Source organism: Columba livia, chromosome 5 (assembly GCF_036013475.1).
Source record: "Columba livia isolate bColLiv1 breed racing homer chromosome 5, bColLiv1.pat.W.v2, whole genome shotgun sequence".
In the NCBI taxonomy this organism is placed as follows: domain Eukaryota; kingdom Metazoa; phylum Chordata; class Aves; order Columbiformes; family Columbidae; genus Columba; species Columba livia.
The window spans coordinates 53,669,509-53,686,311 of NC_088606.1; the positions used below are offsets into that span (position 1 = coordinate 53,669,509).

General features: G+C 42.0%; 1 protein-coding gene across 1 annotated transcript in view; it reads left to right on the forward strand.

Moving 5' to 3' along the window:
- The window catches only part of IGSF22 (immunoglobulin superfamily member 22), a 24,137-nt gene continuing 7,334 nt past the window's right edge, over positions 1–16,803 (forward strand). Inside the window, 21 exon segments of the mRNA XM_065066501.1 lie at positions 1–109; positions 704–766; positions 769–828; positions 2,334–2,531; positions 4,171–4,423; positions 4,541–4,551; positions 4,672–4,961; positions 4,963–5,027; positions 6,060–6,191; positions 6,886–7,066; positions 8,192–8,365; positions 8,367–8,442; positions 8,445–8,467; positions 8,923–8,955; positions 8,957–9,316; positions 9,849–10,259; positions 13,110–13,176; positions 13,281–13,419; positions 14,931–15,009; positions 15,971–16,025; positions 16,028–16,129. Of these exon segments, the coding sequence (XP_064922573.1) occupies positions 1–109; positions 704–766; positions 769–828; positions 2,334–2,531; positions 4,171–4,423; positions 4,541–4,551; positions 4,672–4,961; positions 4,963–5,027; positions 6,060–6,191; positions 6,886–7,066; positions 8,192–8,365; positions 8,367–8,442; positions 8,445–8,467; positions 8,923–8,955; positions 8,957–9,316; positions 9,849–10,259; positions 13,110–13,176; positions 13,281–13,419; positions 14,931–15,009; positions 15,971–16,025; positions 16,028–16,129 (2,881 nt within the window).

Consider the following 16,803-nt stretch of genomic DNA (forward strand, 5'->3'; position numbering starts at 1 on the left):
ATGACACCAGAAGTTGTGTACGTGCAAACTGAGACTGAGACACATTGGTCCATTGAAATCTTCCATTCCCAAAAGCAACATGTGTCTCAAGCCAGCAAAAGTGTTGAAGGCAAGTGACATTTCTGTTCTGGGCATATCTAAAACTGTCTTTTTTTATAACTAAGCGTAAGTGGGACCAAAAGAAGGTATTGCCTTTCTGTGTAAAACTTGTTCTGAATGATGTGGGGGTGGAGGATTTGTCTTAAACTATGGGCATTCATCTAAACATAGGACATGAGCAGCACTCAGGAACTTAGTAGAGCTTGTGCAGAATAGATTGAGTCCTAACGGGCCTTTTGATTTGTCCAGTTTAGATACCATTCTTGAATGACATCTAACATCAAAGCACCTTGCAGCACCCCTGTGCAGCAAGGCAGCCTAGCTTTCCCATTCTGTAGATGGAAAAAAAGAGATACAGAGAGTACAAGTTGTTTGCATGAAATCCTGCAGAGAGACTGTGAAGAAGCAAGGAGTTGACCAGTCACTCTTCTGGTGCACAGACCTTACTCTATCAAGAGTTGGAACTGACTGGGGCAATTCTCTTTGTAACTTTGTTTCAGGGTTGCTTATAGTATCCACCCTTTCCTACACCTGGTAAATAAATTCTTCAAACAGTACCTCTTCGTTCTGCTTGATTAACACATTTTTTCCCCAAACGAATAAGTTCTTTCTAGGAAGTCTTCTGCCAAATTGGAGTCTTTTAGCATGGTGCCATGCTCTTTTGAGATCTTGCTGAAGAAAGCATTCCTGAATTTGTGGAAAAGCCATACCCAGTGACAACACCCAAGGGTGAGTAACAATAATTTCTGTTGATGGATGGGATGCCATCCAGAGGGACCTGAACAAGCTCAAGAAGTGGGCCCATGTGAATATCATGAAGTTCAACAAGACCAAGTGCAAGGTCCTGCACCTGGGTCAGGGCAACCTCTGTTTTCAGTACAGGCTGGGGAATGAAGGGATTGAGACCAGCCCTATGGAGAAGGACTTGGGGGTACTGGTGGATGAGAGACTGGACCTGAGCTGGCAATGTGTGTTTGCAAACCAGAAAGCCAATCATATCTTGGGCTACATCAAAAGTAGTGTGGCCAGCAGGACGAGGGAGGTGATTCTGCCCCTCTGCTCTGGTTAGACCCCCCTGGGAGTTCTGCATCCAGCTCTGGAGCCCTCAGTACAGGAAAGGCACGGACCTGTTGAGGAGGGTCAAGAGGAGGCCACCAAGATGATCAGAGGGATGGAACACCTCTCCTGTGAGGACAGGCTGAGAGGGTTGGAGTTGTTCAGCCTGGAGAAGAGGAATCTCCAGGGAGGCCTAATTGCAGCCTTTCAGTACTTAAAAGGGGACATAAGAAAGATGGGGACAGAGTTTTTAGAAGTGCATGTTATGACAGGACAGGGTGTAATGGTTTTAAACTAAGGGAGGGGAGATTCAGGTTAGACATGAGGAAGAAATTTTTTACAATGAGGGTGGTGAAACACTGGAAGGGGTTTCCCAGAGAGGTGGTAGATGCCCCATACCTGGAGACATTCAAGGCCAGGCTGGACGGGGCTCTGAGCAACCTGATCTAGTTGGAGATGTCCCATGTTCATTGTTCATGGTCCATCACCCTCTACAACTGGAAGAGTGGTAAACAAACACAGGTGTAAACTGCAGTTCCCTATACCCACCCTCACTGTTTTTAGAGTTCTCATGGATCAGTCAAAATCAGTGGGAAAGCTGCTGCTGTTCATTCCAGCTGCTGGAAACCTGTCCTTACGAATGGATTTAAGTACAGCAGTTCTTGTTTATGCAAAACTCATGATCGAATGATTTGGCTGGGCCTGGAAGAATGTAAACTTTAATGCATAAGTAAATAAGCCTTTCCATCATGTATAATGTCTCCTATATGGCAGATCTGTGACTGTCTGAAACCAGGGCGGGTCAAACTCTTTATTTTCCTACACTACTGAAGAGTTAAGTCCAAGAGCTTCCATTCACACTCCTCTAGTTTCTGTATTGCTTATGAAGTTCATGGGTGATACTTTCAGTGCAGAGTACCAGCAAAAAAGGATGTGTCTCAGAAGACATGGCTTCATTTTGTTGCCTTAGGCCCAGAATGGACCTGATCCGAAATACATCACTGTCAGAGGGAAGACCTCTGTCTGTTTCTGGAGCTTTGGAAAGGCTGTGAGGGATCTTCAGGGAGGAGGGACCATTTGATTTGGTCTCAAAATTTCTGCCCTCAAAGATCCTGGATTTTCAACAGGTCAGTTCTGTTAGTGACTTTAAAAATACTGTTTTAAACACAAATAAAAAGAGGAATTCACTAATACATTTATCATATCCACTCCTCACTGCCCCAACCTATGTGGAACTTCCACTTATTGCTTTCTCTATGTTTTCTTTTCTCTCCAATCTGAATGTTTGTCATGAAACGATATGGATAACTACAAGTGTGTGGTGTCCAATACTCACACTGATGCCATCTACATGGTATCCTTGATCATGGCTGAAGGTAAGCTCTAGACATCTGACTTGACTAGTGACTAGACCAGTTACTAACAACTAAGCTTGGAAAAATTTTGAAGTTAGGCAAAATTGAGAGTCTTTGCATGGCAGATTTGCTGCAAGTAGAGTGGGGTGAAGCAGGATGAAAAGATCTACCCCCTGCTGACTTTAAACTGAGCACTGTGTGTCTTGCCCTCTGTGTCCACTGCACAAAAATAACATGTTGCTAAAGGTGCAAACATTGTGCTTATTATGGGGAAGAACATTTGTCTTCCCTGTATTCACTAAGAAAATATGATACGAAGTATATGGTATGACATGTATGCTGTGCATCACCAATGTGAATGGGAAAGACCTGGGCACCTACAGTCCTCTTGTGACTGACAAGGAACTCTCTTCTGTTGTGCTGGGAGTTATAGGTAATCTTTGTTCTCAGATACATGAGATTCTGTGTACAATGTCAGCATCTGTAGACAAACATTTGAGGGTCAACACTGGTGGGCCAAACCGTGACCTACTTTCTCTTCCTATATGTCTTTGCAACATTGGTGATTCACTGGTGTCCTTAGGCTCGAACAGAAATCTAAGATTGTACAAGTCATAAGCCAACTCACAAATACCAGAGCACCCATGTAAAAACACCTTTCATGAGACAGCAGATTTCAGTTTGAAGCCTAGTTATTACACATAATAAGCTAAATTCTCCACTGACATCAGCGTGGCAAGGGTGTGAGTCACTACTGAATTTGGACCAGTTTTAGTGGAAAGGAGGCGAATGATAAAATGCACCTTGGCACTGTCCTTTTAGTGGAAGCAAACTTTGCTCAAACAATGTTATAAGACTTAGGAGTGAGTGGCTGTGCCTGGGCATAATGAGAATGATCTTTTTTTTGTGCTTCCTACAAGCAGCCAAACATGTGCCTGCTGTGCCAACCACGTTATATACAGCAAAGTTGCTTTAATTCAGTGCTAAGTGAAAGTGATGCTGCCCACCTGCTTTACCTTTTTATAACAGTAGGACCATCTCTTAAAGATAAGCTTTGCCATAAATACAATTTTTAAGTATAATATTTGTCTTTCTGATAAAGCCCTTAGCAGGACTTGGGCACAGGCTATTTGGTAGTGTGGTAGATTAACTTACTGAGCCAAATACTGATCCTGTGCCAGGTACTGCAGCAGTCTGGACAGGTAATGCAGGAACATGTCAATCCTTCAGCTTGCCAAATGGTTCCAGGTGTGCTTGTAGATGTCATCTCCAGTTGCCTGCAACCATTTACTTCACAATGACCTGTGGTAAAAAAGAGAGGAAAAAAAACAAACCAAACCAAACCAAACAAAAACAAATAAGCAAACAAAAAACCAGCTAAGACAGAAGAACTGAACAGAAAAGCAGTGAGTCTGTTGGTAATCAGCTTTATAGGATTACGTGCAACTTGTATAGAACATTATGAACTGTAGTTAGCTTAATTTCCACCGAAGTTGAAGGAATGAATTAATCTTCCTGCTACCACTCAAGAAAGAAATCAAAATCACTTCACTAACATCTTGCTATCTAGTGTAGGAAATCTGAGATCAGGAAGTAAAAATAACAGAATGCATGTTTGTCTTTGGGGTATTTTAACAGGTGGACCCCCAACTCCTCACAGAACTGAAACCTCTGAAAGTGACTATATGACAGACAGCAGTGTTTGAAACCCACCCACCAAAGAAAGTGCAAATCTTCATCTAGAAGTTCAAAGGGAAAGAGTTGAAGTGGGATGATAAGTATGAAATTTTCACATCTGATGATGGATTGGCCCACACTGTGAAAACTAAGGCGGTTCAGCCCAGTTACTTTAAAGTACTCAGTGTTGAGATTGAAGTTCTAGTGCAGAACACTCCGCTCTTCATTGATCATAAGTAATGAAAAGTAAGCATCTTTGGGCAGTGAGTTGAGCTGCAAAATCCGTAAACCTAAAATACAAAATCCCAGAGCGTGAGCTCAGAAGACTGAAATCTGCAGTCTCATAAAGCTAGTCTGTGGATGGGCAAGCAGAGGAGCATCAAGACCTGCTTTTCACACTGGAAGTCTCAAGCCTGAATTCTCTCTTGAGCAGGAGCCTGTGCTATACCCTGCAAAGGCAAAGCCACTTGTTTCTATTTATAAGGGGTATATAAGGTGCTTGCTGGTATGTGCCCTTTTTCTTGCCAAAACCCTTCCACTTTCCCAGGGGTTCCATTTCAGTTTGTCAGCAATCTCAATAACACCCAAGTGAAAAAGAAGGGAGAAGCCTGCCTGGAGTGTGTGCTGACTTACGAAGATCTCACCCTGAAGGGGATAAAGAATGGACAAGTGATTCAGAGGTCTCCTAAGTACACCATGAAGCATGAAAGCAAGAGAGAAGAGCTTATTATTAATGCTGCTGAGCTGAGCAACTCAGGAAATTGCACAGCAATTGTAGGCTATGTAAGACAGTGACCCAAATGAGCAGTACAGTAGTGCCAGTGTAAGAGTGGAAGATAAGTGTAAATGAGCCGAGAAGAGGAGGAATGGTAGTCTCTACACTGTTCTTCACTGAATTCTGCAGAGGAGCAGTGCTGCTTTGCTGTGGCAGCTAAGAAACTGATGTGCAATGACGTTGCTCTGCAGTCTATGCAATAAGCTGTTAATCTGTGCCCCCTCTTGGTAGCATGAAGGTAGTAATTAAGGGCTTCCCTTTGCCGTGTAAAGCAGTAGAAGCATAAAGCAGTAAATATTCCATTTAAGTCATTCCACACGTCACCCAAACCAGCCTAGTAAAGTGTACCATGTTTTTTTTATTTTATTCAGGGTTGTCCTAATGAATTCTTATCCTGTGATTCTTTACAGTGACCCATGGGATGTTTCACTGCAGTCTGCTGAGGACCAGCAGCACAACATGAGGCTGGAAAATATTTAATATCACATTTGTTTTGTTAATTAGTTTTGCAGTAGCATTATTGATGCTGTAAACTTACTTCTATGATCTTTACAGAAAGACAGAAGACTGTTAAGTGCAGGAGGAAAAGTTGGAAAGCTCACCTTCATGCTCTCAGCATAGGCTGAGAAGAATTTCAGAGTTAGGGTGTGGATGTATTGGCCATTAGTATTTCAGATTACTTCTATTAGATATGGACCAGCTTTGAACTATGCCTAGGTGGCTTCCATTAAAAGTGCAGCATTTTAAAACCATGGAAGGAGAGTAGAGTGATACTAGTATATCCTTCACAGGTTCAGGAACAACTGAATGTTCAGTTGGTAGGATGGTATGAAGGAAACTTCAGGGGCCAAAAGAGTCTCAGCTCTGAAGTCAGGCAGATTTTCTCACATGGAAGATTGATCTGCCCTAGTGCCCACCTGTCTCTGTGTCCAGGTGTGTGTCTCTGTCTCTGTGAGGCTGGTCTATTAATAATTGTCCTGAGTTTTCTTTGTCTGATGATGCCCTGCAAACCCTGTCCTGGTATACAGACTTGGGTGGAGGTCACTCCATTAGTTGCATTTTGGCCATGTATTTCTCATTTTGTTTTCCCAAAACAGGCCAGAAGGGAGCAGTTTCCCAGCCCTGGGCTTTCCGAGTGTGCAGTCTGAAGAGGACTCTGTGGCCAGGGTTGAGTGTGGTTGGCAGGGGGCAAGGAAACCCTGGCGCCTGGAGGATGGCTACCAGGTCTGGTATGCAAATAATCTTGGTGGGCCATGGCCAAGGTGGCCTGGAGGGACAGTGCGGGCAGGGGCCTTCTCTACATTGTCCTAAATGATGTGAAGGTGGAAGGAATATGGCTCAAGGATGGCAAAGAGGTAAAATGCTCATTGTATCGTCAGCATAATGAAAGGCTGCAAAACCCTAGTGGGAGGTTTTTTTCAAACAGCTACTGTGTAACTTGGCCTGATATTAGTAAAGGGCTTCTGACTAAGGACAAACAGACGGACCCATCAGGTGGGAATAGATCTAATCTTGCCCAATCTACTACAGTGTCAGTCTTACTGAGTTTTGACTTTGGATCTTTGGCTTTTTCAAAATTTTCCTTCGCAGTCTCCTGTAAACAGTCTTTCACATTTGCTAACCCATTTTCTCAGCCTGTAGACTTGCGTTCTTTCCTACAAGTCTAACTTCTCACCACCCACCCTTTTCCCTCTTCCAATCTCTGATTTTCAGAGTAATCAGTAAATGTATCCTTTGCATGCTAATGTGCACCCTGCATTACATGCCATGTGGCTCCTGTAGGCAGATGCGCAGATCACTGTGTCTACCTAACACTGAATTTGTTTTGTCCATAGATCACAGAGCATTCTACCAGAGTAGGAACTAGAGATCCTGACCATTTATAGTCATCTTAGAGCAGAAAATGGTGATCAGGTGATTCAGGGACAGGGTTGGAGATAGTGTTTGTGGCAATGTGAGTAGTTTCCTGCCTCAGTCTTCTTGTCAGATTATGGACATGAAAAAGATCTGGATAGTGAAGCAGAGAGGCATACACAGACTCATAGTGGACAGAATGGGAGAGGAACATGAAGGGAGGTAGATGTTCAGGGCCAAGGGGCAGAGAGTGGAGCAACAGCTGCCATTGGAGGCAGCCGCCCCATCTCATTAAGCTGTCTACCAGATGTGCACAAATGCTTGCAGAGTCAGTGCTTCCCCAGGTCTCCTTACCTGGGCTTGTACCATTTTTACAGGCTTATCTACATACACAAGCAAAAATTCTTCTTTTTGCTTCTTTGTTCCCGAAGGGGAGAAAATTGAGCAGTCATATGGATTGATTTTAAGTGACTAAGCCTAGGTTTCTGTGTTTATAAATCAGTGATCAAGAATTTTGGCCTGAGACTTTACTTCAAATGTTGTTGTCATCAGCAATGAGAAAAACACCTTTTCTGGAATTATATATAGAAATACATAAATATGTTTATTACTCAGCTCTTGGCAGCCAGATGGCGCCAGATGGACTCTCAGACTTGTCTGCTGCCTGAAAAACAGCCTCTTTCTCATACCTCTGCCCAGAACGGGGACAAACATGGCAGTACGGATGCTGTGTCTGCAGCACTGAATATTTATTATACCTGCCTTGTGGTAAAAACATATCCATAGCAAAGCTTTGGTATAGGGAGGGCTGATTTGCCTGCACTCAGAATTATTTTTGAATGTCTTTATTGTGACTTCCAGCAGAAGACTGTAATTTCTAAACATACACATTGTGCAATGAAAATAAAAGTAAAAACACCTGATATGTTTAGGAACCTGGCTATTTTTCTTTACTGTGTGCAGGCCTTCCTTATCATTTCCCCATATTACTCTGTAACAAATGAGGGAGCATTTTCTTTACAAGCAGTAAGTAACTTTTTGATTCTTTATTGTGGTGATAGATATATATCCCGGTGTGACCTTAGGGAAGAACAGCACAAAAAGCTGCTTCTTGTGTACTGCAAAACTTTGAAACTGCCTGGAATCAAATCTCTAGACCCTAGGGAAGTGAGGAGCTTTGGGGATTCCTATTTCCCCAAGGTCCCTCTTTTTCTGCTGAGCTGAACAACAAAAGAAGATCAGCCAGCTCTGTGTATGAGAAACAAAACTAAATTAAATGAATCAAAACACACTGAAGATTTGGGTGTCCCTGGAGACTTTCACAAAATACAGATTTCTTATAGTAAAAACATGAAGGAGTGTATGAAGAGTCCAGCTCTGGATCACCTTTCCTGGGAACTCACAGGTACAGAAAAGATGTAAAGCTATTTTTGCAGCTGCAGCTTTTAAATGCCTTCTGTTCTTTCCAGATTCTCCTGTTATTGAAGAATTTGTCCTCGAGCTTTCTGCTGTACACAGTGTTTCTGTGAAGACTAAGTATACAGCAAGCCATCAAGGTGCCTCTCAAGGCAAAACTGATGCCCAAAGTCACATGGTTCAAAGATGGCGTTGAGGTGACAGAGGAAGATTTCTTGCTTCATCGAGAAAGCCAGTGACTGCATAGCTCACAGTCAAAACCTGTGGCAGAGAAGACGGTGGAGCCATTAGGCTGAATCTGAAAACTCACTGTGGCTCAGCTTCCGACAGCCTTTGCCTCAACTTCATTGGTAGGTCCTAAATTAATCATTTTATAATGGGACAATCACTGGTAGATATGTTTGGTTACAGACACTGTAATTCAGACTTTTTCTATAGAAGTCTTGCAGTGGAGTAGACACTGAGTTATCAAATCAAATTATTCAAGTCAGTTCAGTTTTGCTGTAATCTGCACTGATTTACACTGTGAGAGGATATGGCCCTCTAAATAATAGTCCTTCATGTCACTCTGGTCAGCTGCTCACACTGCAGACAAACCAAAATTCCTGTAGGGGAAAGCAGAGTTCCTGCAACACATGGAGAAAATGCAAAATGAGATGAAAAGCACATAAAGGCCGTGGAGGAGAGCAGGTGACTCACTTTGTAGAGAGGAAGATGACTGGAGAAAAAATCCTGGATGAAAATAGGGGTGGTGTAGAGCAACTAAACCAAACTTGCTATGGAGAAGGTGGAGGAAGGGAAAGCCTACTAATTCAAAATACATGCTGTCAACTCTGAGGGCCTCATCAAGCCCCTGGAAACAGAAGAAATTTTTGCTGAAGAACCTGTTAGCCAGCTGGTTTTAGTGTGGTTTCACAGTCCCACTTCCCATCGTTTCTGTTGTTTCCTTCCTTGCCAGTCCCCAAAAGGACACTGTTCCCTGTGCTTCAGGGGACTAATTCCAGGGACAGAGCTTAGAAGCTGCTTTGTGCTTAGGCTAATAACCAGGATCAAACAAATACCCAGGTCCTTTCACTGCAAGTGTTGAGGACTCAGAAACCCCTTGACATGGACTGTCCACAAGAGAGGACTAACACACTGCTCTAGCATCAGTTACGTAAGCTTAGTGGGATACGGCAGAAATGAAAAGTGGCTTTCTCTGGAAAATATTGTGGGGGAGGAGAGAAAATAATTTAAAAGGGAATGCTTAAAACCATTTTGTTTTGCAGCCAATAAAAGAAATACATCAGCCAAAAACTGGCTTGGTTAGAACACACTGCTGAACTATCTTCTGGAAGTTATAGTTTGAGTGCCTGTTGTTCCTATGCTTCCTTTATGAACCTGGATCCACAATGAGACAGGATTTGCAGTCCCCTTTCCCCAAGACCAGAGTGTATCAGAGTCTTTAGAAAGCGGTTGTGGCCGTGAATAAACCTAAACATGCAAATTACCCTCCTTGATTTCTTGCTATACATACGTGCATATATATTTATGCACACACACGTAACACATACGCACAATCTGGAGTCAATGGATTCTGATTGTACTGTGCTAATTTGATTTTCTTCTATGCAGAGGTTCTGAGACAGGTGTCTCAGCCTCACGTTGTAGATGTCAGGAAAGAAGCTGTCACCATCACCTGGAACTGCCTGGCCCAGGATGGAGGCTCCCCGATGCGAGCTTAGATCGTATAAAAAAGGTAGAAGGGCAGCAAACTTTGTGTCCCAGTCACCAAGGAGCCAGTCCAAGGTCAGACCAAGATTATTATCTGCTTTAGGCAGACAGAAGGAAAGTTAGATAAGCTTTGGATGCAAAGCAAAGTATTGATTAATCAAGGAAAATTTCATCATGGCATCGAGCAAGATACACTTTTTGACATCTACTGTTCAAAGGGAGATTTTTGGCCCTCAGATAGAAATGGCTTGATACTCATGAACGAGAGGGCAGAACTCTCAGCACCTCTGAAAGTCACATGTATGGTTTTCAGTGCCTAATTTCAAGCATTGATATTTTACATTTCTCCCTACATAATTTTGACTGCTTTTCCGTGACTTAGACCAGAACGGAATTAAACAAGTGGCTGATTCTGTTGTATCCATCAGATCGCAACCATATGATCCATGCTTCGCACAGCTTGTGTAACACATGGGAGTGTTCCTATCAGCAGCAGCATCTGACTAACAAGACTTTTGCTCTTCCCTTTCTGTTAATATTTTGGTTCTTTCTTGGATTCTTTCCTCTGTCTCATTCAAAATGTTGGACTTTCATATTATTATAATTAAGTTACAATTGATCAGACTGTCCGAAAATATCTTCCTTAAGGCATCAACATTACTCATGGTAAATAGTGGAAACACCTCTTAATCCAAATTATTCAATTCCTTAGTTGTTTGTTTTTTTTTCAAGACCAAATGGAGGTTTAACCTGGCTTGAAGGCTAGGTTGTGGAAGGCTTGGCCACTCACTTGTTACATTGTGAGAAATCCCACTGAGGTCATTGGAGCAAGGCGTGAAGATATTTTTCCCCATCATATATGGTTATACCAGGCTATAGACCATAACCTAGTGGGAAGCAAGTTATGCATTTTTTCCTTTTATTATATGCATCAAAATTCCTTCTCTTCCTTAAGGAGACAGATATGAAATGGAGCAGACCATTGGAGAAGCAAAAGTTAGACCTAGTTAAGGGGCTCCCTGAAATTTCTTCTTGGTTTATCTCAGTCTGAAAGAAAAAAAATCAAAAAAACAACAACAACAAAAAAACCACACCCAAACCTTTAAGAGCACTTCTGTGGGTGATTAGACAGTTGAGTAATTGCAACATGTGTGTGTGTAGCTACCAGATTCAAAGTGGATGGTTTTCTGGAGGATACAGAATGAGTTCTGTGCGATAGCTGTGAAGCATGCAGGCTGGACTTAGCATGCCCTCAGCCTCGTTGCAAAGGATCCCATTCAGTATGCTCTTTTCACTGTGTAATGTCTAGTTTCCTAAACGTGCTTGCAATTGCAAAGACTAGGTCTCTGCATTTCTGACTGAAGTCTGAGGGAATGTGGCAATTCTGGCCTGGCTCAATGTAATGGACTGCGTTGTGTTTACAGCTTAACTAAAGATTAAGGAAGGCCTTAATGCTGTTGGCTATACATGTAATAATAAGTGCTTAAAATGTGATATTATTCACTTAAAATGTGTAACTATTAAGATAAGGACACAGTAAGAGATTCCCACCTATGGGGAATGGAGTATATGCAAACAGCAGAGATCAACATGATAAACGTGCTCTCAGGTGTGGATACCTTTAGTATTTAATGTTCATGTACAGGTTGCCAAAGGCCCTAACGTATAACAAAGAAAATAATTTCTCATACACGTTACTATGCTCCTTTCATCAGTCCTGCATCAACACTTTTAAAAGAAGAGAAAACTCTGGTGGAATTAATGAAAGTTGCTTACAATCTTTAATACTGGATTTTTAGTAGCAAAGAAACTATGCCTAATTCTGGACTGATCAAAATCACAGACAAACTCCAAATATACGTTGAAATGGGCAGATTTTATTTTGTGCCAGTTATAAAGAAATCTTACTCTATATGATCATATAACTGAAGTAATTTAAAAATAAAAGGCTGTCAGAGGCCATCAATAAATAGCTTAAACTATTGATGGAATCTTGTAATAGATACAGGAGTGGGCCTTAGTAGTCACGTGTAAGTCAGAAAAAAATCCTGGCCAAATGTGAAAGCCTTTATAGCTAAAAAATGAGAGAATTCTATGTAGTAGACAAGAGCCTTGAGGTTAAATAGTTACTCAGATGGGAAAGCATTCAGGTTCATTTACATCAGAAGACAACACAAAACCAATTTGCAGCCTGAAGCTATGATTCTTCTCTTACTTGAAGACTTGTGTTATTTCGCATTAGGCTTAGGAGAATATGCACTGTCCTTATGCACCATATTCTTTATGACCCTGTGTGATCATGTGAGTGTTCTGTATAAAAGCCATTAGCATCAAGTTTGTCATGGCTTGCTGCACTGGTTGACATTTTTGGTTTGGAGTGGGGTGATGTTGTTGCATTTTAGCTGAGGCTTTCAAAGCAAAAGGTAGATATGGACACACGACTCCCTATTCATTTGATTAAAAACATACAGCTATTTTTAAATATTCAATTTTTTGCTCTTCTTACCTATTATGGAGATCTAACTAGACTGCTGCAAGGTGGACTAAAGAGCAAAAAGTATGTTCCATATTTTCAAAAATGGCTATTTATTAGGCATACTGTAATCTTTGGCAAATAAAATAAAATAACATTAACAGGACCTTGCAAGCCAGCAAACAAATTCACTAATCCATGCAGTCTAGATGGCACCTGACCACTTCACACAGAGACTGTAAGGGGGATTTATTAATAAATAATACATTCTTTATTAATGGATTATTATTTATAACATTATATAGCATTACAAATAATGTTATATAAATTATTTATTAATAAATAATAAATAGATATTAAACAAGCAGATACACCAGGCACTCCAAGCCATACAAGACAGGCTATAGGACATGTACTGCAGAGCTCACCAGTCAGCTAGAAAGAGACAGAAGCACACTTTTAATGCTAAACAACTCTGCCAAACACCTGGAGAATGAGTGGTCAGCGCTCATAGAAGGTGCCCTTTCCAAGATGAATTCAGTGGTCCCATGTCACATGTTATGAGGATTTTTCTTAATTGGCCAGCCTTGCAACAGGGTCTACGTCTATGTGCAATGTTAGGAACTGCATTGTTTTGTTGGACAGAATTTGCTGTGTTTATTAAGGCACCTTTTACCTTAAAACCTTGCAGGTTCAGCATCTTGAAACAGGAACAGCTCTTCATTCACATGTGCAGGCACAGGCCTGCGGGTACAGCAGTGTGTCACAGCTTATATGTTGTCACAGAGCCTCCAGTCCGCTGAAGGTGGTGGATTTTTCCTTAGCCTGGCAGGACCCAGGCCAGGGACTTGTGTTGTGTGAGCTAAAGACACCAAGAAATGGACAAAATGCACTAAGATCTCGATCTCTAGTACCACTTATGCTGTGGGAGGCTTGCAGGAGAGATAAATACTACTTCTAAACCAAGCTGTGAATGAAGCTGGTATGGGAGGTGCAGTGGAGTGACAGGAAGGAATTCTACCTCAGGTAAGACCTGCAGTATCCATTCAGCTGAAACCTTAGTCTATCAGCTGTTACTTTCATTCGGTTTTAACATATACCTCATTTTGTAAAGGGTTATCAAATTCATCTTGCACAGAAGAACATTTAGCATCACAGCACCTTTCTTCTTGCAGAGTTTTCGGAGATGCTGCTGGGGGGAGATGGAGGGCAGCACAAGCTGTGCAGTCCTTGAGCCAAATTAAAATCATGCTGCCATCCTTTTTGCTGAGCTGTCCCCTGAATGAGTATGTCAGATATAATGGCCGTTGTTTCTTCCACCATGTGACCTCTCACACCACATCTCACGTATAATTACAGAGGCCACTGTTGGAAGATTCTGTGATTCTTGTCATGGCCACTGTAGTTTGAGTATGGGTTAGGAGGGTAGATACTAGCGTAAATAAGCCATCATGTTTGAAATGCCTGTTTTTTTCTAAGTACAGTGGTATTAAGACAGGATTGTAATTCATTCAGGTGCCCAGTTTGAATGGGATTAACAGTCAGTCTGCTAAAACTGAAATAAAATTATCAGAAGTCATGTTTCAAAGACACTAATTATGTCTTGAGAATGAAGGTATCATATTAAGTCCCCAGATAGCTTACTATTTGAGGTAGCAAAGTATTTAAATCTTCATTGTTTAGAACTTATGATTGCTTAATTATTCATTAGGAAATTCAGATTTTTTACGTCTAAGATAGTCCCAGGTAAAAAAGCATGGTACTGATGCACTCAGTAGCAGTAATACCAACAGGAAAAGATGGATGATTCGTGAGTCATGTTGTATAGTGCTGATTCCTGGAGAGTAGAAGGACATGCAGGTTTGACTGAGGAAGTCTCAGAAGGCAACAGCCAGGTGACTGACAGAAAAAATGCTCGTTTATTTTCTTGGTCTCCACTTTGGAACTACACGACCATCTGCACAGCATGGTTTTGTTACCACATCTCCAAATAGAGAAATACCAAAAAATCCCAGAGAGACTGTATGCTCCAGACAAACTTCTCTGGTGTGGAATGGCAATATGCAGTACTGTACTGAGGAGTATGAGAAGTCATCTAAGAAACAGACATTATACAAAACTGCTTGTGGCAGAAGGTGGTCAATAGCATCGTCTAATGAGGCATTAAAGCTGCCTCTTCTTTTTTTCTTGTGTTCTTGTTCGCTTTTTACGTGAACTATTTTTAAATGTTCCTGTTCTACCTGCTTCACCTGAAATGGTCCTGAACAGGTACTCATCACTAAGCTGCTGATTGCTGAGACACTAATGTTTCTCTTCTGGTGGTACAGGTGTTAGGAAAAGAGCAGGCAACATCGCAACTGTTAACTGCCTTCTGCTGAAACAGTCTGAAGTTTTCTTCATCCAGACTTCAGACATGACTCAACAGACTGAAGAATGGCTTTACCTTTCTATACAATCTCTCACTCTTTTTTTAAATTTCTCTCTCTCTTTCTGTCTTTTATCCCCCCCATAGGTTTAATCTGACTGTGAGGCTGAAGAGCCACATGGTGGTTTGTGCTGGGACAGCAGCATGCATTCATACATCTTTCCTTGTGAGGCTGCGTGTTGTGTCCTGTCAGAGGAGAAATCCTGCAAGTACACTTTTCTTGGGCATCTGGTGAAATGCAGCTGCGGGGCTATGGAGGCTGTAGTTGTCCTTTGGCCTTTATCACTTGAGCTGTCACTTTGGTTTAAAAGAAGCTGACTGTTGGAGAAAGCACATGCAGCGCTTTAAGTTCATTAAGTCCTGCATAACTGCTCACTGCTTTTATGGCTAGTCTTTGTAAGCCTCCCTGTGGCAGTAAGGGTAGAGGGACTCCAAGTTTGTCAGCTGCACAATCCAGCCCTCTGCAGCTGGAGCAACAGTGTTCAGCAAACCGTAAAACATTGGGGAAGCTCTCTGATTCATCATGAGAAGCAGAATTTTTTGAGCATGCAACTACCACTCATGCTAACTGAAGTGAAATAATTCTTGATTAAACCTTGGGGAGCGATCAGGTTGTAAAGACAATGCTTGAGGTCCAAACACTGTCCTTTCTGAGGTACAGTTCCTATTAACATGGATGTTTAGCTCATTTCTGTAGAGGCAAAGGGCAGTTTATATGCTTTCCTTTTTTTTTAAGTATAGACTACTGCATAAGCTGGGGCTGTACAGCACCTTGCAGAATCAGACCCAGTGTAAAAATCTATCTCAATCTAAATTGTACAAGCTTATCTGTATCACATGAGCTGTTTCGTCCAAGCTTTCAAGATGATCAAACTAATGAATGGTAGCATAAGGTTTATGTGGCATTTCTCAAGCCAGCTCTGCGCACTTTGCTGTGGACAAAGCCTTTATAGCTTGAAAAAAATCTCTAAAATTGTTGTCCTTGAAACATTTTTCTACCAGTCTGATCATGTACAAGTGGCTCCTGTAGACAGAGGTGTCCCTTTTGTGCTCAGAGATGTGGTTTGTTTCTGTTTCCACTCAAGTCTGGAAGCAGAACCTTATAAATACATGTTTGTCTTGACCAGGGATCCCCACCCCCACCAGTGATGTGGGAAGAGGAGAAGGACAAGAACCATTCCCAGTCCTTATCAACAACACCAAGCCATTTATTTCTGACCTGTACCAGATTATCCTCAAGAATAGTTCTAGAGAAGCCCTTTACAACATTCAAATGCAAGTTGCAGGTACAGTGTAGAGTAAACTTGAGCATCTCGGTCACCTCTGAGTATTGACAAGAGGTATTCCTCTGCTGACAGAAATTTCACACAATTTCTGCATTAATACTGGAGTTGCCAAGGTTGGTTTTTTTTTTTCTTGCGGGGGGCAGGAGGGGCAGCAGGGGAAAGAAGACAGGGAAAAGAAAAAGATCCAAATCATACACACCCCCTATCCAAAAAATGCCACAGGAGCAATCCAGAATGTTGTTTCCACTCAAGGGGAGGAAGACTCCCTAATCAAAAAGGATTTTCCTACCTCTCACCACTGCGTTTCCCAAGTCTTCAATGCTAGCTCAGGGGCAAGAAGGGGAGCAGCACGGTTAAGAGCTGAGGGATGAGGAAGGTACTGCTGGGGCTTTGCTCACTCTGCCCAGTGTGGAGGGTTAGGGTGCTCAGTTGTTGCTCCAGACATCTCCAAATGCTGCCTTGTTTTTCACACCATTATTTGATTGGGCAAATCCCTGTAAAAGCACTAACACAATGGTGTCTGTCCCCTCAGCAGTCTGGTGACACCATTTCTACTTTGTGTGTTTATGACAGTGAAGTGGAGACAGGCTGACTTGCTCCTTAGAGAGACTCGTATTATTAAGATGATCTTCTGGGGCGTTAGGGACCTTTGCAATATATTTTGTACTTGTCAT